The sequence below is a fragment of the Periplaneta americana genome, chromosome 12 (assembly GCF_040183065.1).
Source record: "Periplaneta americana isolate PAMFEO1 chromosome 12, P.americana_PAMFEO1_priV1, whole genome shotgun sequence".
Classification (NCBI taxonomy): Eukaryota; Metazoa; Arthropoda; class Insecta; order Blattodea; family Blattidae; genus Periplaneta; species Periplaneta americana.
Genome location: NC_091128.1, coordinates 59639795 through 59665783, shown reverse-complemented (window position 1 = coordinate 59665783; position 25989 = coordinate 59639795). Strand labels below are relative to the sequence as shown.

Sequence of the window (25989 nt, the reverse complement as noted above, 5' to 3'; positions counted from 1 at the left end):
TATTACTGCTACTACTATTACTACAGGGACATCATTTTATTTTTACTAACATTTTTAATATTAACCTGTCTATAACTTTGGATTAAAGGTCTAGAATCGGAAACACCGCTTGCTCCCCCTTCCAAGACTGGATTTCGATGATACTGGCGTAAAATACAAATCACTTTACTAGGTATGGGAGGGAAGAAAAGTAATTCATCCATTTATGTAAACTAGGAAATATAGCAATTTTGAGTTTGATAATTTTCATTAGGTTTTTGTTTAATCAAAGTACAGTACTGTATTATAGGTCGCGCCAGGGATTTTGGCAGATGGATTTTCTTAATGTGAACTGGAGAGCGAGTTCCTCACCGATGCAAGATCGGCTTTTATCTCTGTCGCAGTGGAATGGGTAGGACATAAGAGTAAACATGCACGCCCGAGTATTTGTGCAATCTGGACAGTCACCTCCAAAAACTAAACAAATATTACAGTAGTCTATATTTGTCTTTGGTATTCCCAAGAAACTTGTTCGATTAATTAAAATGTGTCTCAATGAAACTTACAGCAGAGTCCGTATAGGCCAGTTTCTATCTGATGCTTTTCCAATTCACTGCGGGCTAAAGCAAGGAGATGCACTATCACCTTTACTTTTTAACTTCGCTCTAGAATATGCCATTAGGAAAGTTCAGGATAACAGAGAAGGTTTGGAATTGAACGGGTTACATCAGTTTTTTGTCTATGCGGATGACGTGAATATGTTAGGAAAAACTCCACAAACGATTAGGGAAAACACGGAAATTTTACTTGAAGCAAAAAAAGCGATAGGTTTGGTAGTAAATCCCGAAAAGACAAAGTATATGATTATGTCTCGTGACCAGAATATTGTACGAAATGGAAATATAATCTGTTATATATATGGAAATATATATGTATATGGAAATATGTTAATCCTTAGTCAATCGATAAGACTGAGTTTTACGAAATACGAACATTAAGGGATGGAAAATGGGAGGTAGTAATGATCAAAATAATTATACCGATTTATTTTTTTTAATCAGCAGACGTGCAGCCTTTAAATTTAAAACAAAGATTCACTCATAAAATTGGGTTAGACTATTCATCTCATCTCTCAGAATTGTTTCTAAAATGTATAAGGAAAGTAAAAAAATTCAATTTCAAGTAGGCTACTCCCTTGAAATAACTTCGGTTCTTTTTTACTTCCGAGCAGAGAGGAGAGAGAAAGAAGTCGACGATTTTACAAATTCACTAAACTATATTTAACTAGAGACGTAAAATTTAAAATGAAGGTTACTCTCTACAATATTGGTTAAACATTCTTAGATTTTTTAAATACCATATACTAAGGTACTGATGAAAAGGCAGAAGGGAGTGAGAAATCTCATGTCATCCAATCTCGATGAAAGTCAATATCTGGGGATCTTTGCGATCACAGAATACGAAGAAGGTATTATTTAGCCCGACTTTGTCCCTAAAGTGGTGGAGTGGGACAAATATGGGTGAAAAATTAAATTAGATATCTTAGGGGTTTTCGAGACGAAAATTACGAATAATACAATTTGTGCGTATTCAATATGGCAGTTTCAGTACTATGAATTATATTTAAAAAAATGAAACATCGGATATCGCACAGGTAACACATGTACAGTATTTAAGGCGGTATGTAACACCTTTTGATAGTAGGCCTATACATTTAGTAAAATCCAAAGTGTAATTTCTACATATTCTGAATGAATGTTGTGCTGGAATTTAATATAGTCATCAGCCAATACCTCTAGATTAATAAACAACTTTTTAGTATTTATTATGAATGGTAATTATATTTTTCAATCGGTGCAATTTGTGCAGGGAAAATTGGTTTCTCCGATATTTTGAACGATTTCGAATATTTTAAAATGCTTTCTTCTCTGTTCTATTCACAATGTGCGTGTGAAGAAATTATTGCCCTTGTAATATCGATTACAATCCTATTTATTATACTCTTATATAAATCTAACTTCCGCAGTATGCAATTTTACCCAATTAACCAAGTTATATTTTGATTATTAAGAAGAATCGTAATTTTATTAACTTGAATTGTCGCACCACCAGTAGACGATCCCTAGATTATTACTGGACAAATCTTGTATATTGATCTGGTAAGGGTAGGATTATATATATATATATATACTTTATATGCGCAATGCAATGCTTTTTCCTTTTAATTAAGAATTAATTTAATTTAGAAAATGTAGGAGACGTATTGTAAAATCATTGCGAACGGAAGTCATTTACATTTATTAAAGGTATTCTTTGAGTAGGACTGTACCGTGATGTGGTTCATAATAAGGATAATTGATATGAGCTGCTGTTATGAAAATATGAACAACTCAAAATGTTATCGCATCTCATTCTCGCAGGTTACACAAACAATATTGGCTCGCCTACTGGAAATGTCATCGAGGTCATCTGCCAAAATCGGTGCCTCCGACTATAACACTTAGTGTTTTTACTCACGAATTGAGATATATATCCATTCGGACTTATTAATTATGCAGTGTATATTGTACTGTCTACAGAACGTTACCGCACAATATAGAGAATGAAGTTGAATTGAAAAATAATCATGATAGGGATATTTAAACACATTTTTTAAAATGGTGGCCGTTCATTTCGATACAGGCTTCAGTTCTTTTGTGCATATTATCGCACTATAGACTATTGTACCTAATTCCAATTACCAGTCTTTCGTACGAGTAACTCATGTTGAAATAATTCTATACCTACTCTATAAAAGAGTACCTTACGTACTGTAAATTTAATCTTCACTTCTGCCCGATCCGAAAAGATAAAATTACTCAGAAACGCTGTCTACTGTCCGTACAAGTAGTTTTGTCGCAGGGTCGTAGAAAGAGGAGGGGGAAATCACGTGACAGTTAATTACTTAACGAGGTCCTTTTATGTAAGTTATTTAAACAGTTGTATAATATTACGTAGACGTCCAATTCCTAACAGAAATTAATGTTTTCAGAAAAGATCTAAGACAGCCCAGCTACTAGACTTTACAGAGGGGCGAACAGAAGCAGATGGGGGAAACCGGAGGCGACGTAGGCAAACGGACGACAGTACCTGTGCGAAAATATGATTCAATATTGAAAGTTCTTTCGTCACTGGAAAACGCGAACATATTTCTGGAACGTACTATACTCACTAACTCAGTACTGCATACGCGGCCTCGGTTCTATGTGGAGAACGGTTGGAAGTTTACTAGTAGAAGGGGTGGGAGTGAAGTACATTCAAAAACTCAGGTACAATAAAAATTGAAGTAAAAATAAAATGATGTCCCTGTACTATTGTTACCACTACTAATACTACTACTGTTACTACTACAACTATTACTTTTACTTAGGCATATTACTATTGCTATTACTACTAGTACTACAGTTTGCGAACTTAAAGTTGTCAGGTCTCTTGTAAAGACAGAAAGGGATAATCATTATCTGGTTCCATTTTGACATCAGTTGGGATGTCAGTGGCGTAAGGCCTTTTCTCTTCTCATTCTTGCGTCTGAGACCTTCCATGTTAGAAATTTTCGTCGCCAGAGTCTTCTTATAAATTAATTATTATAAACCTATCGCTTCTTTCAACTATTATCCCTTCAGTATCCAAATAAAACTATTGAACTTATAAATTCTATAACAGCGGTTCCCAAACCATGGTCCGAGGACCTCCAATAGTTCGCGAGTAATTTGAAAGCAGTACAGGGAACCAAAGTGTCCTTCTCTGATTTTATCAGCTTGCTGGCATATTTTTTATCCAAAACTTTTGAGGCACAGAGTTTAACAGGAATGAGTTCACCTGAGGCACTTCTCTTGGCTTCTAACCCTTGCGTACTTATCCCATATTTGTAGTTTCTTAAATTCTAATATTCTGGGTCCAGTTTTAACTGTATTTACCATGCAAGATAAGTCTGAAGCAACGATGAAGAAATTAAACTTGTGGTGTCGCTGAGATATCAATCGACAATTCGCTTCATTTCCCCACTCTCAGTGACTTTCTAGCATCACATGGTGATAAACTCTTATCCGATATTTTTGAAAGTACAAAAAACACCTAAAAGTAAGTGAATATTATCTTTTTATACGATGGAGAAAACAATAATTTTATGGAAAAGCTCTTCTTGGTGACAATAATAATAGTTTTCCCATGAAGAAAGAAGAGGGGATATTAAAATTATTAGCACAATCTTCTGATTCGAGCTTAAAAATCGTGTTTTCTATAACGTCCTCTGTTGCAACCTAAGTTGCATGCATCACCTATTACATCTCTGTATTTCCCTAATTGCAGTGTAACATTTAATGCCATTTGCATCAGCATACTTGTGTGAGGGTACATTTTCTGCTCTGGTCTTCTTGAATACAAATACCCTATAGCAGCGTTTCTCAAACTATGGTCCGTGGGCCACCTGTGGTCCTCGAGGCAGCAGCGGCTGGTGGTCAAAATAATGAGTGTGCTACAATCTCTATATCGGCTTACTGTATATACTTATATGCATTTATCTTAATTTGAGACTCGCCTAGTGACGAAATATGGAGTTCCTTCCTACTGCAGAACTTGTCAATTACCCTGGTGTTAAACGTTAAATCCCTCCATCCTGGGCATTATACTCTTTTCTATTGACAGTATTGCAAGAGCAGTGAGGCGATCCTGGGACATAGTGTTCCTTAAAAACGTTTTTATGCGTTTCAAGCAAGAAAAACATCTTTCTGGCTCAGCAATGATCATTGGTGTTGTAACCAAAATATTTAACAACTTCGTTACTTCACAGAATGGATCCCGTGAATTGTTGGAGACTGTGAGTTGTAACAATTGAACAGCCATCTATATTTCGGAAGTCGGATCTTCCGTATAGAACTCCAAGTTGTGTCTTTAACATTCTTTTGTTCAGTACAGTAGGCTATAGCTGTTGACAGCAACTTCAAGTTCGCGTTCAGGAAAATTATGCAAAAAATTGTCAAAAAATTCGCTGTTTAACAATTTTGTTGCGTCTAGGTAGCTTAAAGCTTGGAAACGATGAGTAGTTTCCTGAATTATACGGTTACATACTTCCTTGGCATCAATTTTCTGGGATTCAATTTTCCGTCGCTTGCTGATTGATTCAGGAGGAACCTCAAAAAACTGTTAGATGGCAGCAGCAGTCGAACATTTGAATTACCAAATATATTGTACATAGTTCCGAGTTCCTCCACAAACAAGCATTCTTTCCTTACGCTTTACTTTTGCAATCTCCAAGCTGTGTTGTGCTGAAGCTGACTACAGCACTTCCCCGCGTAAAAATAGCCAATAAGAGCAGTTATTTCAGCTTCGCACATGCGCAATAACTGTCTACATTATCATGTAAGTTTTGAGTAGCACAACGAACCCCCTGAGGCACCAAAGAGCGAAGAGCGAAGACTAAACACTCTATAACGCGTCATGAACATAACAACGGGAAATTGTCAAATGACAGATCAAATACTATGGTATTGCAAACACTTTATTTGAGCAAAAAATATCATTGTGCTGTAGCACTGTAGCACATAAGGACGGGCCGCCCCTGCCTCGAGGTCTTCCCTTGTGGTCCTTCTAAAAAGACAGAAGAAAAAATAAAATTCAAACGAATTGGCGTATCACACTATAATTGAAAATCTCAGAGTTTATAAATGACACATGACAATCGCCTTTCACTTTTTCTCCCAGTACTGACATTTTATGAAATTTATTTACCTTACCCATCTATCGACTTCCCAGTGTACTCTCAACAACAAAAAAGGTATTTAAAGCACTATGGACGTGGTGTTTCTCGCTATCTTTTCTATCCACATCTGGCGCCGTGCCTGTAACCCAGCTAGTCTACCTGAATTCATAACAGGACCAAAGTACCAAACTTTTTCATGTATTTATGACTTAATAGTTTTGCGACATCTAGTCTACACATTGAAATGACCACGTACTGTACGTCGTACACCAATAATAGAACATGTAAAATTGCATCTTTACTTGTTGAAAATCGGGCATGCCTCGGCATTAATTTTTTTTATTTCTGTTTTTGCAGATGACGATATAAGAAATTTTCTTCTATTAACATTAACTTAATTAGTTAGGGCCTAATACCAATATAAAATTAATTGAATTAAAATTAATTTTAATTAATTATTTCTACATTAAAATGTAAGTATACTCGTATTAAAATCTGTTACATAAATAATAAATTTGCTTTTGAAGGGAACAAAGAGTAAGTGGTCCGCGGTACTGTTCTGACTTAAAAAACTGGTCCCCACTTCAGAGAAGTTTGAGAAACGCTGGCCTATAGAAATAAACTTAATGTTGAGTAAAATTTGGGACTTAAGATTATCTGCAATTGAGTCAAATTTCGCAAAGAAACATCGCCTATCTCTCTGATAATCTTGTGGTAAGTCTAAAAAACTTCTTTTCTGTTTCACAGCAAAGACATGATATAACGCAATACAACTTCGTCTTTGTATATTTTCGGATTATATTCAAAAGTAAAAGGTTATATTTAATATAGTTTTCAACCCATTAAGGATGTTCAATTCACTGCATTATGCAAAATTTTAATGACTAGAATATACAAAACATTTTGGGGGTTCGTAATCATGAAAAATGAGCTTCAAGGTGTCAGTGACACTCAATAGGGAGAGTGGTGTTTTCGTGCACAACGGGTAATGGTACGCACAGATCTAAGTTTTAGGATATGGCAGCACTCTATGCCCGTCTTCGCAAGTCAGTCAAGCGGCAACATTGGTAATCTAGTCAAATGTTGTTGATTCAAGTGATTCCAATGTGTCAATCGATTTGTTTGCAGTTTTCTTATAATTTTATGGCTTTATTGTGTTTGAAGTAAGTAATATGTATCTAAATGATCTGGATTTTATGAAATGAGTACAACTAATTTCTGCTAACTTGAATATAAAGATCTTCTGTTACTTTCTTCCATGAACATTCAGATCTAAATTATTCTAATGGCGACAGTTCGGGTATTCGCACGAGTTGTGCTTCCCAATACTTCTCCTGTGTTCCAACATTCAATCACAAAAAATTATTCTAACAATAAGTTCCTGTTTTGTAGTGAATTGGGTAAAGACGATGAACTCAGGTACCGTGGTGTTCTGTGTTCAGGATGTGCTCACTCAGACTGCACTGCTGATGAAACTCCTCAAAATTTCATTTGCGACTATTGACAATCCATATGAAAGAAAATTTAGTGTTAGGTTTCTCTAATTTTTGCATTTGATTCTATACCTGTTAATACATATTCCAATTGCATTTATAATAATAATAATAATAATAATAATAATAATAATAATAATAATAGTAATAATAATAATAATATAATAATAATAATAATAATAATGATTTATTTTAGCTGGCAGAGTTAAGGCCGTAAGGCCTTCTCTCCCACTCAACCAGCAAAAAGTATACATACATATGTATGAACTTACAAAGAATTCAACAATTTGATTTAGATAAGAGTTACATGTATACAAGAGTTATTTACGAATTAAAAAACAAAATACTATGAACTATTAATTAAATACTGAAATACAAACTATGTATCAGAATTAAGCTAAAATACATAGAATGTTAATATATTTCAAATAATATTAGATAATAGAAGGAGATTATTATGAGACAATTTTGAAAATACAGCACTATCAGGATGCATGTCTAAAGGAAGGAGTAACAATGTAGACAGTGATAGTTTAAGTGAGTATGATTGGAGTGAAATGCTAAGAAGGTTATCTTTTAAGCTGTTTTTAAAAGTGTTTATTGTCTTGCAGCCCCTAATATTTTGTGACAGGGAATTCCATTGTCGCGAGGTGGATACTGTAAAAGATGATGAATAACGAGGTTCTACGAAGAGGTATACTTAACGCGCCACAGATAAGTGATCTGGTTTTTACGTCGTGGTTAGAGTATAGATAAGAGATTTATATCTGCGTACTACCACCCAACTGCCTGCGTCCCATTTCCCACTTGGTATGTTAATAGTATGCATTACAACTTTTCATATACCATCAATAGAAAAGAATGTTGTTTAGAAACACTTTTTTAACTTGTAAATACTATTAGAACCTAATTGTTTCATTATCTTCCAAAGTTTCAGTGTTACATTAAAATTATCCTGGAATTTATAGCAGTAGGAAGTTAGATGCGTGTGATTACCCCATCTCCCCTACTGTTAGGATTCCTAACTTAGAAACTAGTGTCATAGTAAATTTATTACTTTCTCACAGTTCACAACTAACACCACCAAATACCATATGTCTGTCGTCGATTTCCGAAAGGGGACACATTCAAAATAACAAAGTGTTGAGAAGTCGCAAAAAAACCATAACAAACTTAAAAAATTAAAATGTTCATGGATCCTGGATGTATGTATCCATAGTGATATAATTAGAAAAATATATATATGAACATTTCAATTTGTTAACTAAGTTATAGTTTTTGTAATTTCCAACACTTCGTTATTTTGGACATGTCCCCTTTTGCAAATCGACGACAGATGTGTACGCAGTACGCTATAGGCTTAAGCCAGAAGAAGAAGTTGCCAAATGGATTGACAATTCCAAGAATTTCGACAAAGAGAGAGCTAGCCCATGACGTGTTTCTCTACTCTACCGCTGATAAGAATAAGGAAAACCTACAACTCATGTATTACATATTACTCTTTGGCGCTACAGCATTTGTAAAGGATTAGTCTGACTAACAGACATTTGAATCGCTACTTGTTAAAAGGGCGGAAGTTAATTTTTTTCAGAATTCATTTTATTGAAATGTGTTCTTACCATAGACACACCAATTTGTTAAAATGACTTTAAAAACCCCAGTACAAATGGTTAAAATTCAATATCACATCTTATAATTTGTGTTAAAAGGGTGGATGTTCTGGAGAGGTTTTCGTCTCCTGTAAAATTTGTATTTTGGACTTCCGTCCTTTTAACAAATAGCGATTCATTTGCCTTTCTGATCTCACCCTTGCGTTCATCCTTCAGTAGCTTTATTTACAATTTTAATACCGCATTTTCTCGAATACCCCGCGCACATTTTTCCGAAATATACAAGACTTAGTAAAAAAATACGCCTTTGTGGTTTATTCAAGATGAAGTTGGCAACAATGCCTGATTTTCTTCTCGCGCAACTCCTAAGATGGTAGCGCACGCCATTATTTTCCCACGCGGGAATTTCAATTCTTAACATTGCTAAATAGCGTTTGGTTTAGCAGTACATGTGTCAGAATCAAGTTTAAGTGTGGTAATTGTATAGCTTGTGCGCCTTATATTTTCAGTTCTGAAAATGAGTACCATTAAAGGTATGCGACTGCCATCCTTTACTTGGAGCGAAAAACTGAAAATTAACTGAACTATATTTGTGTTTAATTATTTTAATTTGTCATGAATACATCATTTGTGGAAAAGGTTTCTTATCTTTATCTTTTTCATTTCAAAAGTAGGGTACGCGGCTTATTTGAAGGCGCGGGGTATTCAAGAAACTATGGTGTATCATTCAATATAATACGAGATCTCCCTAGCAACATCATCACTTGGCCTACCAAATATTTCAGTGCTGTTATAACCAAACGATTCATTACAAACAACACTATTACCTCTACTACTACTACTACTACTACTACTACTACTACTACTACTACTACTACTACCAATACTAGTAAGTCTACTACTGCTATTTCTACTAATACTGTTACTAATAAGATTAATATTACTTCCACTAACACTTCCGCTCTACTATTACAACTACTACTTCCACTACTACTACTAGTCTACTACTTTCACCAATACTTCCACCACTAGACCATAAATCTACAGTTGTAACGTCTACTAATACTACTAAAATTCTACTACACTTTTACTAATATAATTACTTCTAGTAAGTACTATTGCTAATACTTCTACTATTTCCACAAAACTAGTACTAACTTTTAATAGGTCTACTTCCACTACTACTAGTACTGCTACAGCTACTACACTTATACTACACAGTTAGTACTACCGGTACAATATTATACCAGTACTGGAAGTAGCCTGCTATTTCTACCACTGCAATTATTACTACTGCAACTACTATTACACTTCTATAATTCTACCAACTAGAGTAACCTGGGGCAAAAGTCCGCATGGGGTAAGAGTCCTATTATCGCTTTCTCTGTCTTCGAGTTGTTAAGTTGCCACTACTGTATGTTGGTTTTGAAGGTGTCATGGTTGCCGTTGTGCTGACATAGTTTGCTTCAATTCATGTGCAAATTGTCTGAACAATGAGGTAAGTTTCAATTTACATACTGTTGATGTTATATTTAACGTTTCTGGAAACGTGTTAACATTAAAAGTAATAATGTATATACAAACTATTGTAAGGGATATGAAAAGAGTCAGTATAAGGTACATGTAGGGTTACTTGATGGTTCCTTAGTTGCCCGTGCGATGGCAGCACAGATCAGAACATGAATTTTCCAAGGTTGGGGCAAGAGTCCGAATCTTAGATGGGGCAAGAGTCCTGGTGCGGACTTTTGCCCCAACTGCCAAAAGAAAATGCTTATTCTTGTTTGCATTATCGGTTTAAAATTTAATCATTTAATGAATGAATGAATGAATGAATTTGTTTGTTTACTTATTTATTTATTTATTTATTTATTTATTTATTTATTTATTTATTTATTTATTTATTTATTTATTTATTTATTTTCAGAGACTATAAAAGAAAATCAGATCGCAAACCAGTAACATCAGAAATGCTTGCTGAGGCACAAGAAAAAATTGCTAGTGGCATGTCCAAAAGGAAAGTCGCCGAGCATTTTGGTATTGAGGAGTCAACACTGCGGAAAAGACTCAAGAAAGGTACAGGTGTTTCAGCGCTAGGAAGGTTCAAATGCATTCTAAATCAAGAACAGGAAATGGAACTTGTACAGCATTGTAACTTGCTTAGTGACATGTTCTATGGACTGACACTATCATCTTTGCGCAGTCTAGCATTTAAATATGTTCAACTCAACAAAATAAATCACCCATTCAACAACGAGACTCAAATGGCAGGAGTTGATTGGGCAATCAATTTCTTAAAAAGGAACAATTTATCTCTAAGGCTCCCACAGAAAACTAGCGTTGCTCGAATAATGGGTTTCAATCGCGTGCAATGTGACTTGTTTTTTAATAATCTCACAGAATTGCAAGGGAAATATAAATTCTCTCCTACCCAGATCTACAATATGGATGAAACTGGGATTACAACAGTACCCAACAAAGCCCCAAAAATTGTCACTACAAAAGGGAAACGAGCTGTGGGAAAGGTATCATCTGCAGAGAGGGCCCAACTGGTGACTGCAGTTTGTTGTATGAACGCTGCTGGGAACTACGTCCCCCCAGCATTAATTTTCCCCAGAAAGCGGGAAAAAGAAGAGCTAATGAACGGGGCTCCACCGGGCTCGGTGATGTTTATATCAGACTCAGGCTATATCAACTGTGAACTCTTTGTTAAATGGCTACGTCACTTCCAGAATCATGTTGGAGCAACTACGAACAAACCTGTGCTACTGATTTTAGATAATCATACTTCACACATAACACTAGAGAATGTCCAGTATTGCAGAGAGAACAGCATTCATCTTCTGAGTCTTCCACCACACAGCAGCCACAAGATGCAGCCGCTTGACAGATGTTATTTCAAGTCCCTTAAAGACTTTTATAGCACATATTGTGACCAGTGGATGATGAGTAACCCAGGCAGGGTCATAACTCAGTTTCAAGTCGCTCAGCTGTTTGGCAAAGCATATCTCAAAAACAGTACGGCGGAGAAGGCTGTCAAAGCGTCCGAAGTTTGTGGTATTGTGCCCATGGATCGCTTGAAATTTGGCGAGGAAGACTTTCTTCCTTCGGAGGTAACTGACCAGAGGTCCATTTCCCCTTCTGCATCATGCGATGACATTGGATCACATAACGAGCAGCAGCCACCACAACCGTCAACATCTGGAGTTAGCAAAGCCAGCAAAACAGATGTGCAAGAACGTGAGTGTTCACCCTGTGGATCATCAGAGAACCGTGAAGGAACGCAGTATTCACCCTCGGAAATAATTCCTGTTCCAAAGGTAGAATTCAAGAGGAAAAGAATGGGGAAAGGGAAGAAGTCTACTGTACTGACTTCAACGCCCCATACGACTGCACTCGAAGTGAAGAGGAATAGTAAAGTTAATGTTGCCAATAGGAAATTGACTTTCAAGACCGGCACCAAAGAGAAGAAAGAGAAAAGCAAGAAACCTGAGTCATCTGAAAAAACAATTTGTCCTGGGTGCGACATGGATTATGAGGATCCTCCCACAGAAGACTGGATAAAATGTGACTCTTGCGAAGAGTGGTGGCACGAAAAGTGCACTTCCTATGAAGGAGGACGTTTTATCTGTGATTTGTGCTAGTGTTTAGTATTCAACTGTTTAATTTGTTAATGAAGAAACTTAAATCCTTTGTGCTTTAAATATTTACAGCAGTGAACAGTATCATAACTCAGCATCGCCTTCATTTGGAGTGGACTACTGAGTAGAAAGTGTATTTTTTCAATAATTCGTATTTTTGTTTGATTTAATTATAATAAAAATACCAAATTTATTAATTTAATTAACACTATCACTGATTTGTTAGTTCAGAAAATATAATTCCACTGGGTTATAACCATTGGGACAAATTATTATAATACTTTAAAGTAATTGAAAATAATTTTTAGATTCGGACTCTTGCCCCTTATGGACAGGACTTTTGCCCCGTGCATGGGGTAAAAGTCCTATTTTACCACAAACTCATTATAATTTAATAGCAACTATTAGATGCATAATATATGAATGTTACTTTGCCATGTTGTAGCATAAACATATAGCATGTGTCAGGACAAAAATAGGATAAAAAATTTAATTATATTGAGAGAAATCGACTTTTGTCTGAAAAGTGCGGACTTTTGCCCCAGGTTACTCTACTACTATTTCTGTTACACTTCTAAGTTTCTACTAGTAGCTATTACTTTTACTATTACTCTTCTGCTACACTTCTACTACAGACACTAGACCCAACCCTATATATTTCTACTACTGCTACTACTATTTCTGTTACACTTCTAAAGACATCCTTCTCACAGTTATCTAGCAGCACATGAGTGCGCGTCGTTTAAAACTCGATCAACCGAGGTTTTCTTATAGCTGGGAACTTAAAAATTATCGAATCTTCCTCGAATTTCAAGGCATATAGGCTATTTCATGTGGTATTTTGAACCGCCACTGATCTATACATTTTAATTCCACAGAATTAAAAACAATACGTTTACTGTTCAATATTTGAAGAAATTAATGCCATAATCTCATAAGAACAAGCCATGCATGTTCTGCTCAGTGTGTTCACAGCCAATTTGCTTCATATTTTCTGTTCAACAGTGCAACATGTCAACTGTCACACTTGTTACACTTCTTTCCTGCCTAATCGTGGCATCAAGTGCCATGACAGAGCAGGAGATTCTGGACGCAGGGTATCAATTCATTAAGGGTATCGGCTACTACAAAGTGCACAGGACGCCAGCCACGTGGGAGGAGGGACAATCAATTTGCAGAAATGAAGGAGCCCATCTCATGATCTACAACTCACCTGAAGAGGAGGAAATAGTAGGGGTGCTTATGGACAGTGTGGTTGGGAGACAAAATTGTTTCATAGGTTTCCATGCACTATACAAGGACAATACTGCTGTGCTTATAAATGGTAAGTTTGCAATTTTTAATTAAGTTCCGTTCAAGTGTATATTCTACTAATTAACGGCTTTATGCTTAATAATGCAAAGCATTTAAATGAATAATAATTACCTATTGCCGACTTTGAAACTAATAATACAACCGTTGTCCGAAGAATGTTGCCTCCAGAAAATTTCATTGCTTCATTCCTTTATTGTATTTCATAGATCTTACATAATCATTAAAGCTTTAAGATGTGGAACGAGTCAAGAGTAAAATTATACTTTTCTTTTTGTTTTGTAGCTAACATTTAATAAGGTCAGGCGTGTCCATGGGAATCTGTCACAGAGTTATACTGGCCAATTTGGTCAAATAAAAAATTGTCATCTGTTAATTTAATCACTTGTAGCATTGTCACCTGTTAAGTTGATCACTGGTAGCATTATTGTCACTGATTAAGTTGATCACTTGTAGCATTATTGTCACTGGTTAAGTTGATCACTGGTAGCATTATTGCCACTGGTTAAATTGATCACTTGTAGCATTATCGTCGCTGGTTAAGTTGATCACTTATAGCATTATTGTCACTGGTTAAGTTGATCACTTGTAGCATTATTGTCACTGGTTAATTTGGTCACATGTAGCATTATTGTCACAAGTACATTAACACATATCACAATATTAAATTTCCAGTACTTTATTTCAAGACATGTTTGTTAGATTGAAGGTTTATAGTTTTCTACAGATATGTGCCGTAATATAGTCTCTGGCCCGTAGGTGGCCAAGAATAATCTAGTTTTGATAATAATTATCCATAGTACGAGAGATTATGTCCTTTTGAAAGTATTTCCTTCTCTTTTTATCCAGTGAGTGTCCAGCTTCTCTTATCTCAATGTCTGTCCTTATTTCAGTCACCTAAGCCTGTAGCTGTTCGAATGCATGATAGAGAGAGATATGAGCCTTTCCCAATAAAATATTTATTTTTCGACGCCAAACTCGCGGTTATTCGTTGATCTGGGAAGGTTTCCTGAGGAACGCAGCACGTATCCAGAGAAAACAGTGGTTGTTGTCGGCCTCTTCAGCGCTTTCTACCTCTATTTGATCTCTCGTACAAAAAGCATTAAATAATAAACACAAAATTAAAAACTATAATAAATTAATAAACAGACAATTTTACCTGAACATTAATCAGAAATATCTCTGAGATCGTCGTCTGCATCATCGTTGTCTTCACTTTCTTCGTCACTATCTTCAAAACTGATAATGAAGGGCTCCATTATAACATCCCTACGAATCTCACGCGCGTAATCTTCGTCTTGTAATTTCTCCGCGTGCCATACACAGTTTTCCCATGCCTCAGTTGATCCTTTCAACAGCCTCATGCGTCAGTGTCTCGACGTCGGCGATTTTAAAAATCAAATCTTGTTATACGCAATACATGTTTATTGAAGTTATCCAGGTTCGTGACTGGTTTTTCCTCTTAGGATTTCTCCCTGGCGATCTGGACATTGCTTTAGTTTTATTTTCGTAGCTTGTTATTCTTTGCACTGTTCGCAAACCGATACCATAGTCCAATACATACAGTCGCGCAACTCATACGTATAACATATGCCAACATTTGACAACTGACCCGACAGTAGCGCTCCAGCGGCAGACAAGTTAAATGTGATTGGAGTACATACGATAACACAGCAGAGAAATGATACTATGTAGTTTATTTGATATTTTTATGCCATACAGTAACTGTTTATGATTCTTATTAATTTTATTTTAGAAACCTATAAGACCTTTACACCAAGTAATGGAAATGTCAAGTAACATAGGTGTAACATTCCACAGAAGTTTCTTGCTTTCAGTATACATTAGCATAGGCCTACACTCTTCACAATGAAGTGAACACAATGTGATATTATTGTAGGCCTAGAGATAAAAATAATCGAAACTTTTGTTCATTAAATCTAATCTTCTAAAACTTATCAGTATTTTCTACTCCCGAAAGAAAAAAAATATAAGACGTAAGTTGGACAAATAGGCCTAAAGACAAATAACCGTATTATTTAAAAATTAATATTACACCGATTGTATGTCTTCTCCGAGTGTATTTAAACTATTATTTCTAAGACTAGGTAACTGATAAGCAATAAATGTTTTGTAGAACATAATACTACCGTTTTGGTTTTGATTATGAGTTATCACTTTATGACCTCTTTTGATCTTTAGGGAATCTGAATAACTACAGACTCGGAAAGATTTTAGTTTGTTGTTGCTACAGCTTACAGCACTATACAAATTTATTTTATTCAGAGACATTATTAAAACGTTATTAACAATCCACGCCCTTTTTATAAGAACGTGCTGGCATTAGCAATATTGGTCTATGTTAGCAATCCTATGACCTATTGCTACAATTTATTTGTTAATTGAAATTAAAATTTCTTCATAAAACATGTGTATTTATTTGTTCGCACGTGCGTCATATTAGCAGTAAATGCATGTAAATGTATCGTATAAGTAGGATAAGTTAAAAGAAGGCCTACGTGTGGAAACTGGACATGTGTTGAAAATTGCGGTAAACTTACTATAAAAATCATAATACCCCTATTGTGAGTTAAAGTAATAAAACTGCCGGTACTTAAGAAAATAAAAAAGTGAACTTCAAAATATATTCAGTGTAATCTTCATCTTACGATGTTTGGTGACGTATATACGTCCGTTGATGTGACATATTAATGAATTTAAATACTATTATAGTCACAATCATGCCACGGTATGAAAGAAAAATTACACAACCTCGAGCGGGAATCGAACCTGCGATATTCAGTGCATCTTGTACTGGTTAAATTTCCCTTTTTATTATTACGTTTAAATCAGCTGTCGAGTTTACCTCAATTTATGGTATGGAAAATAGTTAATTTCTAAGGAAATGGTGAGGACTACGCCACTCGATAAGATATGCAATAAAAAATATCCCCCCCCCCCAGGCTAAGACTGAATTGACGTTCTTATTTTTGAGGCTACTAATATTGATTTTTCTCATAGAAAATACGTGCAGAGTTCAAATGATGCGTAAATATTTAGAAATAAACTGAATTTGCCAACCAGGTTCGAGAAATTATATATCTCGAACTATCATTCACTTGAAAGTAAGAAGCAAAAGAATGTAAATTTATTCTCAATTTCTCGAACTTATAACTTTTTTCAGATTAACTGGGTGTAAAAGTCTTGTACGTTTCTAAAATATAATTAATAAGAACCATATACAGTTACTGTACGGTATAAAAATATCTAATAAACTGCACAGTTATCATTTCTCTGTTGTGTTATCAAATATACTCTACACACATTTAACTTGCCTGCCGCTGGAGCGGTACTGTCGCATCAGCTGTCGATTGTTGGCAAGAAAAGTGTTGGAGTTGCGCGACTGTAGGCTATGTATTAGCACAGTCTAATACATACAGTCGCGCAACTTCAACACTTTTTTTGCCAACATTCGCGACACTAGCGCCCAAGCGGCAGGCAAGGCACTGGTAATAGGGTTGATACAGCCAGCACGTGCTTTAAAGGGATGCGAGATGTTATAACAACGCTTTAATCAAGCGTCGGAATAAGGGCAATGTGTGCAATGACGAAAATTGCAGTAACAACAAGTTTAAATCTCCGAATTTGCGTTCTTCAGATTCCCTAAAGACCAAGAGAAAATCATAACTCAGCCATAACCAATAATCCACGTTGTAGGTAGCCTACGTATTGTGTTCTATAAAACATTTATTACTTATCAGTTACCTATTTGTATGTCAGGAAGGACAATTTAAATAAAAACAAAGTAAATACCTGTTACAGTATATTATTTTTTTGCAGAGATCATATGTGTAAATGTGTAACCATTCCGATTTTGGATAATATATCTACAGTTTTTAATGCAAGTAATTCCATAATTTTTGTATTCGTGTTTTTTTCTTTATATTTTTCAAAAGTTGAATGTTATATAGCATTCAAGTAGGTATCATGGTGTTAATTTTGAAAGAATTCATGGAGTATAGTAATCCTTTTGCAAAATATTCACTTCTTGAATAAATCCAGACTGTGTCGATAAATTTCTGATGTGTTGGTGTAGATTCATGTGGCAGACGTATTAAGTTCTCAAGAAATAAAAGAGCCTTTTTAAATTTAATATAAAAAGCAATCTTTTCTGTAATAATTTGCATGACTGTTATTGGTGTTGATTTTACATTCCCAGTGATTATTTGAGCCGTTCAGTGCAGAAGTGATGTAAGTCAAAATCTGGTAATGAGGTTTAAAGTAAAAATTCTGTAAAATACAGCGCAAAGTAGCAATTAATATAGATTCACTGACTATTAATAGTTTAAATACATTCAATATTAACTGCCACTTTGCGCTGTATTTTACAGAATGTTTACTTTAACCCCTCATTACCCATTTTTGACTTACACCACTTCTGCTCTGAAAATAAAATTAGGCCTACATTTTCTGAGTTAATTGAAGTTAAAATTTTTTTCAACAAAATTGTGTGTTCATTTATCTGTTCTCACCTACGTCATATTAACAGTAAGTGCATGTAAATTACGTATTATGTAGGTAGGATAAGTTAAAATTAGGCATTATGTGTGAAAACTGGAAATGTAATGTAAAATGCGGTGAACTTGGCATAAAAATTTAAACCATAACATCAGCACTATTTGTGACTCAAAATAATAAAGGAAATACCGGTTCTTAAGAAATGGAAAAATAATGAACTTCATATTAATGTTTAAATCCTCCCCTTTTCTTTATTTTCAAGTTTACCTCAGTGGCCGAGTTTACCTCAATTTGCGGTATGCAAAATCGTTAATTTCCTCAGGAAATAGGGAGAGGAGTTCACCATGCGATATACCCTACGAGATATGCCCTACAATTTTGAAGCTACTAATTTTTACTCTTCTCACAGGAAATACAAAGTTCCAATGATTCATAAATATATTTAGGAATGAATTGAATTAACCGACCACGCACGAACAATTACATTATTTCAAACCATGATACGTGATCAGGGCCATGATTTAGTTGTAAGGAGCAGAAAGAATTACGTTTATTCCCAGCTTCTGAAACTTATAGATTAACTGCGTGTGAAATTCTTCCAGGATTCTAAAGTAGAATTAATAAGAACCATATACGCTTATTGTATAGCATAAAAATATAAAATAAATTACGCAAAACCCGTTTTCTGATGTTTATTCGTCAACTTTTGGATACAGTATCGAAATCTTGGGTGATCTCCCGACTGTTCCTAATTACTTTTACTTATTGCTGAGAGGTAGTTCATTTATGATGCTACACTCCCGTCATAACCAGGATGAACAGCGTGAAAACAAAAAACAAATCTGATGTGTTATCATATGTCGTGTGTACAATTTTAACTTGCCTGCCGCTAGAGGGCTACTGTCGCGCCAGCTGTCAAATGTTGGCATATTTTATACGTATGAGTTGCGTGACTGTATCTATTAGACTGTGGTATTAGATTGTGTCGATATTACATGCGACTGCTGTCGATACTACTTGCTGAGGTGTGGCAACGTCACGTTCCTTACCCTCACCACATCTCGCCGTGTGCTGATGGATGCCTACAAAGTATAAATACACTTTAAACACCATTTCTCTCGCCTGCCGATGTAATACTTGCTGTTTTTCTTTGCCTGAATCCATGTTTCTGTAGTACACACACACAAATAATAATTTAAATTCGTTTATCGCAATATTATAAATAAAACTCTCAAAATATCCACTCGTGAACCGCACAATCAATCACCTGTTTCTGAAATGATTCTATTGGCTCAGCGGAAGACACGTCATACCACAAAGTGCGCGAATGCTACTGCGCAATCGTATTCAAGCCTCCTTCCCGGCTGCATTCTACTCTTGTAATTGATATAGCATCGTTCAATAACCAACTAAAAAGTAGACAACCCGATATTTTTGTTTCTGGAAATTGTGCTTTGACGACATTTATAACGATTAGTTCTTAGTCGATAGAGGCAAATATTGGATTTAACTCACGTCGGAATTTGTAGTATACTTCTTTGTTTGGTGTGAAAGATAAATCCCTATCTGACTGTTAGTTCGTTCTGTGTATAAGAATGAGGACGACTGCAAACTATTGTCTGGTAATACTGACATTAATCGCATATATTTGCAACAAAATATTTGGAAAGGACCTGAATATGCCATCCGTTATGCAGAATGGAGAATTGGATAAGCATTGCAAACGACTAGCGGTAGAAAACATGTCTAAGTCCTCGGGATTGTAATATAAAAGCCCTTTTGACCATCTAAAGCAGCGGTAATCAGCACAGGGCACTCTCGGGCTTGAGTCTCAGGTCTCTTACACAGCGTGCATCCGTGCCTGCTGGCGGGTATGCTTTTTCCTGCACGATGGTGCATATTGCATTGCACTGCTCACCGTTACCCATTTCATTGAGTGCTGATGACCACTGATCTAAAGTTTTCCTATGCCTTTCATGTACATCTTCCAGACTATCTAGGCCTATATTTGCCGGTTCCCTAGACAAAGTCTTCCTCCTTATAGTGCGAAGTGTTCCTTCAATAGTTTCTTCTTCTTCTTCTTCTTCTTCTTCTTCTTCTTCTTCTTCTTCTTCTTCTTCTTCTTCTTCTTTCATTTTTGAAAGTTTTACGTTTGCCTCACTACTTACATACACTTATATCACCCCTGACTGGACGATAGATGACACGTCTCTATTGAAAAAAAATATGTTGGATCATTCAGAGCCTCTACACATTCCTTGCAGAGATCAACAAAACTATAGTGAGGTTCACATAAGAAAAGTTCCTAAACAGCAAATATTGCCGTCTTGTCAGTGTTCCCAACTGTTACCAGATATCACACGATCCTACGTACTAAATGACTTGTTTACTTACCGTACTTTATGTTGGAAGGTTATTCTAAATAATTCAATAATTTGTAACATATTTTCGTAGGCAAACTATACGAGAAAAGGATCAACATGTCAAGTATTTTGTCTAGCAATACAAAATTCATTGGTTTGACTAAACAATTGACTCACGAGACCTAACCTAAAAATGAATTTTGTTTGACCACATTAAATCATTAGTAGGCCTACTAACTCCGAAAACTTACCTGACTATGGTCTTGAATTATAACCACAACGGAACACACAAAATAACTATTATGTATTAATATTAATACTGATATTAATTAATTATTAGTATGTTCAAATTTCTCTAGCTTCCAGTAACCGGCTCGAAGATCTAGTACAATTTTAATTTCATGGAACTCCAGTACCGACAAATATTATCGATATTTGTCTCAGCTGCCAACATACCAATTACAAAATCACTACCATTTGTTGTATTTGTCAGTATCGAAATTCGAAATTAAGTTAGCAAAAGAAAATTCAACCTGCAAACTAGAAAATCACCACGATCCACTAGCATATGTAGTAATGGGGGAAAAATGGTTAGGTTTCACCCGTAAGGTATGAAGTAAGCTGACCCGGACTATAACTGCCGCTCTCGCTCGTTGCACTTGTTTTTCGAGTCTTGTCTCGTAACTCTCGTGCGCTTCTAGTCTTGCTCATCATTTTCGAAATAGCATTGAAGGATTTCGTAACTTTGATAACATACATAATTGAAATAAATAGCATTAGAGATGTTTAATTGATACAAAAGGACAAAACAAAACAGTATCATAATTATAAAAATGTTCTGATTCTATTATTAGATATTATCTGTGGTTGTATAAATAGAAAAAATTCGAAAATAAATTTGCATTTCTAATAAACATAAAACACAATGTTAAATAAAGCGTTCATATTTTTTTACTTGAAGTTGTACACTTGATCTAAAACATACGAGGAAAAAATCCTAGTCTTTCAATAAGGGCCTAGTAATTAAATAAAGATTGGGGGACGGATTATTATACACTGAAATGTAGAGATGATGTTTCAAATAGGCTACTTGATTGTTTATACAGGGACATCATTTTATTTTTACTAATATTTCTAATATTAACCTGGCTATATCTCTGGATTAACGGAAACACTGTTTGCTACACCCTTCCACGACCGGCGTAAAATACAAATAAATCACTTTACTAGGTATAAGAAGGAAGAAAATTTGATTATCCATTTACGTAAAGTAGGAAATATCGGGATTTTGAGTTTGATAATTTTCATGAGGTTTTTGTTTAATCAAAATACAGTACTGTATTAACAATGAGTGTTTTTACTCACGAACCGAGCTGTCCATTCGGACGTATTCATTATGCAGTGTACATTATACTGTCTACAGTACATTAGCGTACAATATAGAGAATGAAGTTACATTGAAAAATAATCATAATATGGACATTTAAAGACATTTATGAAAATGGTGGCCGTTCATTTCGATACAGGCTTCAGTTTTTTTTTTTTTTTTTTTTTGCATATTATCGCGCTATAGATTATTGTACCTAATTCCAATTACCAGTTTCGTCCTTCGTACTAGTAACTCACGTTGAAATAATTCTGTACCTACTCTATAAAAGAGTATCTTACGTACTGTAAATTTAATCTTCATTTCTGCCCGATCCGAAAAGATAAAATTACTCAGACATGCTATCTACTGTCCTTCCAAGTGGTTTTGTCGCAAGGTCGTAGAAAGGAGGGAAATCACGTGACAATTAACGAGGCCTTTTTATTTAAGTTATTTTAAACAGTTGTATAATATTACGTAGACGTCCAATTCCTAATAGAAATTAATGTTTTCAGAAAAGAGCTAAGATAGCCCAGCCACTAGCCTTTACAGAGGAACGATCAGAAGCGGTCGGGGAAACCGAGATGCGACATAGGCAAACGAACGACAGTACCTGTGCCAGAATATGATTCAATATTGAAAGCGAACATATTCTGGAACGTACTATACTCACTAACTCAGTACTGTTTGTGTTTACTATGACCTTAAGGTGACATTGACTGTATACGCTTGGTTCTGTGTGGAGAACGGTTGGAAGTTTACTAGTAGAAGGGGTGGGAGTGAAGTACATTAAAAAAAACTCAGGTACAATAAAAATTGAAGTAAAAATAAAATGATGTCCCTGTACATGTAATATCAGTTGCCAAAACAGATAAAAATTCAGTCTAATATAAACAACTGACGATTCGAGAGTTGACTACTCCCGATGTCTTGAACGTTCACTTGATTTACTCACAAGCAGTCAACGACGTAGACAATATTGTCGTGCTGGTTTTCGGCTTTGCGGGCGCTATTAGTCTTTCTTTCTCGATCGTTGTTCAACTCTAATTCCTTGACCTGATATAGTAGAGGAGACAAGACCTATTCTGTGACCTTATCACCCACCGTTGCTATATAACCAGTGGTTATGGAGTGGGGAAAATAAGGTTTTAGTCTGAATTGAATTTCCGTGTCGGTAGATTTGTCTAATATTAACCAAACTGAAACAAATTTTGTTTCTAATCTCTCATCCTTTCTCCTCCCGCGGAGCTCACACGCTAGATCTCGCCTCTCGATCTATACTCGACTCAGTTTGGAAAGCGGTTCGTATGATCGATGATTCCTTCACAATCCTTCGCCGGTCGAGAGAAGTATGCCTGGTAAGGTTTATCTTGTCTCAGTAGCAATAAAACCAAGTCCCTTCAAATGAGGGTGGAGATTATAGGAGGGTTGTAAATTTTCAGGATTCCTTTCAAAATCTTGTTATTTTACAGGCTACCGGAACTCAGTTTCTTGAAAGACAATCTCAGTGACGGAACTATACAGTACGAAGAGAGATATTTTGTTACTTTATTTTGCGCTACAGAATGTATCAACTAGTCCCTTCCGCCACTGGCATCGCTTCACTCCCCCCATCGCAATAAAAACACAGACGAGGTAAGACATATCTCCTTTCTCTCTCTTTTCACAGTGAGACAAGATTCATCACACAGACTTTAATAATCATAGAACTCGCATCTCCAAACTATCCCTTGTTAGATCTGTGTTCATTTAACATAAACCGTTACATATTCATTTTTCTCCATCCTGTCCAATATTTGTAAAACGAAATTCTTCACGCATAATTTACAGTAAGCTGACCGAAATAGTTGCCAAAAGGACTGCAGCTATTATGGTTAGTATGTTTAGTCGACAGTTTTAAGACTAGTTGAAATCTCGTAACACCAATAAGGCATCACTCATGAGGCAACTAAGCCAAGACATAACGGGGTAGGGTGACCATTTCCTTTCACCCTTCATTGCATACATCGCTGACTATAATTATTTTGCTGTAAGAAAAATCCTAACGTAAACAATAGCACGTGACTGAAGTGAAGCTTCATTGGCCACTGTTTGGCGCCATAGATTCTCAGTACGAGTTCCCGCCCACTGTTGTACATTCTGTTTCATGTTAAACATTTCCCGTTACTCGTCAAGTAGGCCTAACCTCACTACTATGCATTCGTTTGCTTGGGAAACTTTTACTTTACAATTACTGTAATTAAATTATTTTAAACTTAGGAGTAGCAAGGTGAATCGCTGCCGGACAAAGGAGTTATTTCTTCCAATCAGAGTCGTCAGAACTATCGTCGGCAGGATTTATGACGAAACAGTCCACAACAGCGTCAGTTATCCCTTCCAGCTGGAACATGCGGTCTGATTGACTTGCTCTGAATAGATAACGTTGGATTCCACTCACTTAATTTATTATATACATTTAAGACTATTTGTTTTTCTCCGCTTTTGAGAGGGTTTCTACTCTTATGATTAATAACCACACACACGGAGGATGCAGAAGCCATACTTCAGTACCACGTGCTTACGTGAACAACTACGAGCTCAAGTGACGCCAGCTTGTTACAAGAACAGACTACCTCGGTATTACTGTTGGTATTCATCCGCGTTCATAGCACATAACAAAATACAGGGACATCATTTTATTTTTACTAACATTTTTAATATTAACCTGGCTATACCTTTGGATCAACGCCGTTTGCTACCTCCTTCCACGACTGGAGTTCGAGGATACTGGCATAATATACAAACAAATCACTTTGCTAGGTATAGGAGGGAAGAAAAGTAGTTCATCCATTTATGTAAACTAGGAAATATCGCGATTTTGAGTTTGATCATTTTCATTAGGTTTTTGTTTAATCAAAATACAGTGCAGTATTAACAATGAGTGTTTTTACTCACGAACTGAGCTGTCCATACAGACGTATTCATTATGCAATGTATATTATAATGTCTACAGCACATTAGCGTACAATATAGAGAATGAAGTTAAATTGAAAAATAATCATAATATGGATATTTAAACACATTTTTGAATATGGTGGCCGTTCATTTCGATACAGGCTTCAGTTCTAACGTGCATATTATCGCACTATAGACTATTTGTACCTAATCCCAATTACCAGTTTCGTCCTTCGTACTAGTAACTCATGTTGAAATAATTCTATACCTACTATATAAAAGATTACCTTACGTACTGTAAATTCAATCTTCACTTCTGCCCGATCCGAAAAGATAAAATTACTCAGACATACTTTCTACTGTCCGTGCAAGTGGTTCTGTCGTAGGGACGTAGAAAGGGAGGAAATCACGTGACAGTTAATTACTTAACGAGGCCCTCTTATATAAGTTATTTTAAATAGTTGTACGAGTATAATATTACGTAGACGTCCAATTTCTAACAGAAATTAATGTTCTCAGAAAAGAGCTAAGACAGCCCAGCCACTAGCTGGCGAATAAAAGCTGGTGGGGGAAACCGGGATACGACGTAGGCAAATGGACGACAGTACCTGTGCGAAAATGATTCAATATTGAAAGCTCTTTCGTCACTGGAAAACGGGAACATATTTTTGAAACGTACTGTTTACTATGACCGTAAGGCTACTATGTCTGTATATGCGGTCTTGGATCTGTGTGGAGGATGATTGAACTTCATTAGTAGAAGGGGTGGGAGAGAAGTACATCAAAAAACTCAGGTACAATAAAAATTGAAGTAAAAATAAAATGATATCCCTGTATAAAAGTAGCTTTTCTTGTACATAGCGTTTTACATATGAGTGAAGTTATATGTTTCATCGTATTTAACAACTAGAATTCAATTTTTTATTTTCAAATAACACAAGATTATGGTTTCCAAATACGAACTATATTTTCTTGCGTCATGCGAGTGTTTCGACTGGGAACCAATCGCGGGTATGACAGCAACGTGCTTATGTTTACAT

At 35.7% G+C, this 25989-nt stretch overlaps 1 protein-coding gene across 1 annotated transcript in view; it reads left to right on the top strand.

Annotated features, from left to right (window-relative positions):
* LOC138710487 (uncharacterized) overlaps positions 1–25989 on the top strand; it is a 38522-nt gene that overhangs the window by 1106 nt on the left and 11427 nt on the right. The window contains exon 2 of the mRNA XM_069841416.1: positions 13463–13781. Coding sequence (XP_069697517.1) covers positions 13469–13781 — 313 coding nt within the window. The 5' untranslated portion in view covers positions 13463–13468. The remainder of the gene's footprint in view (positions 1–13462; positions 13782–25989) is intronic.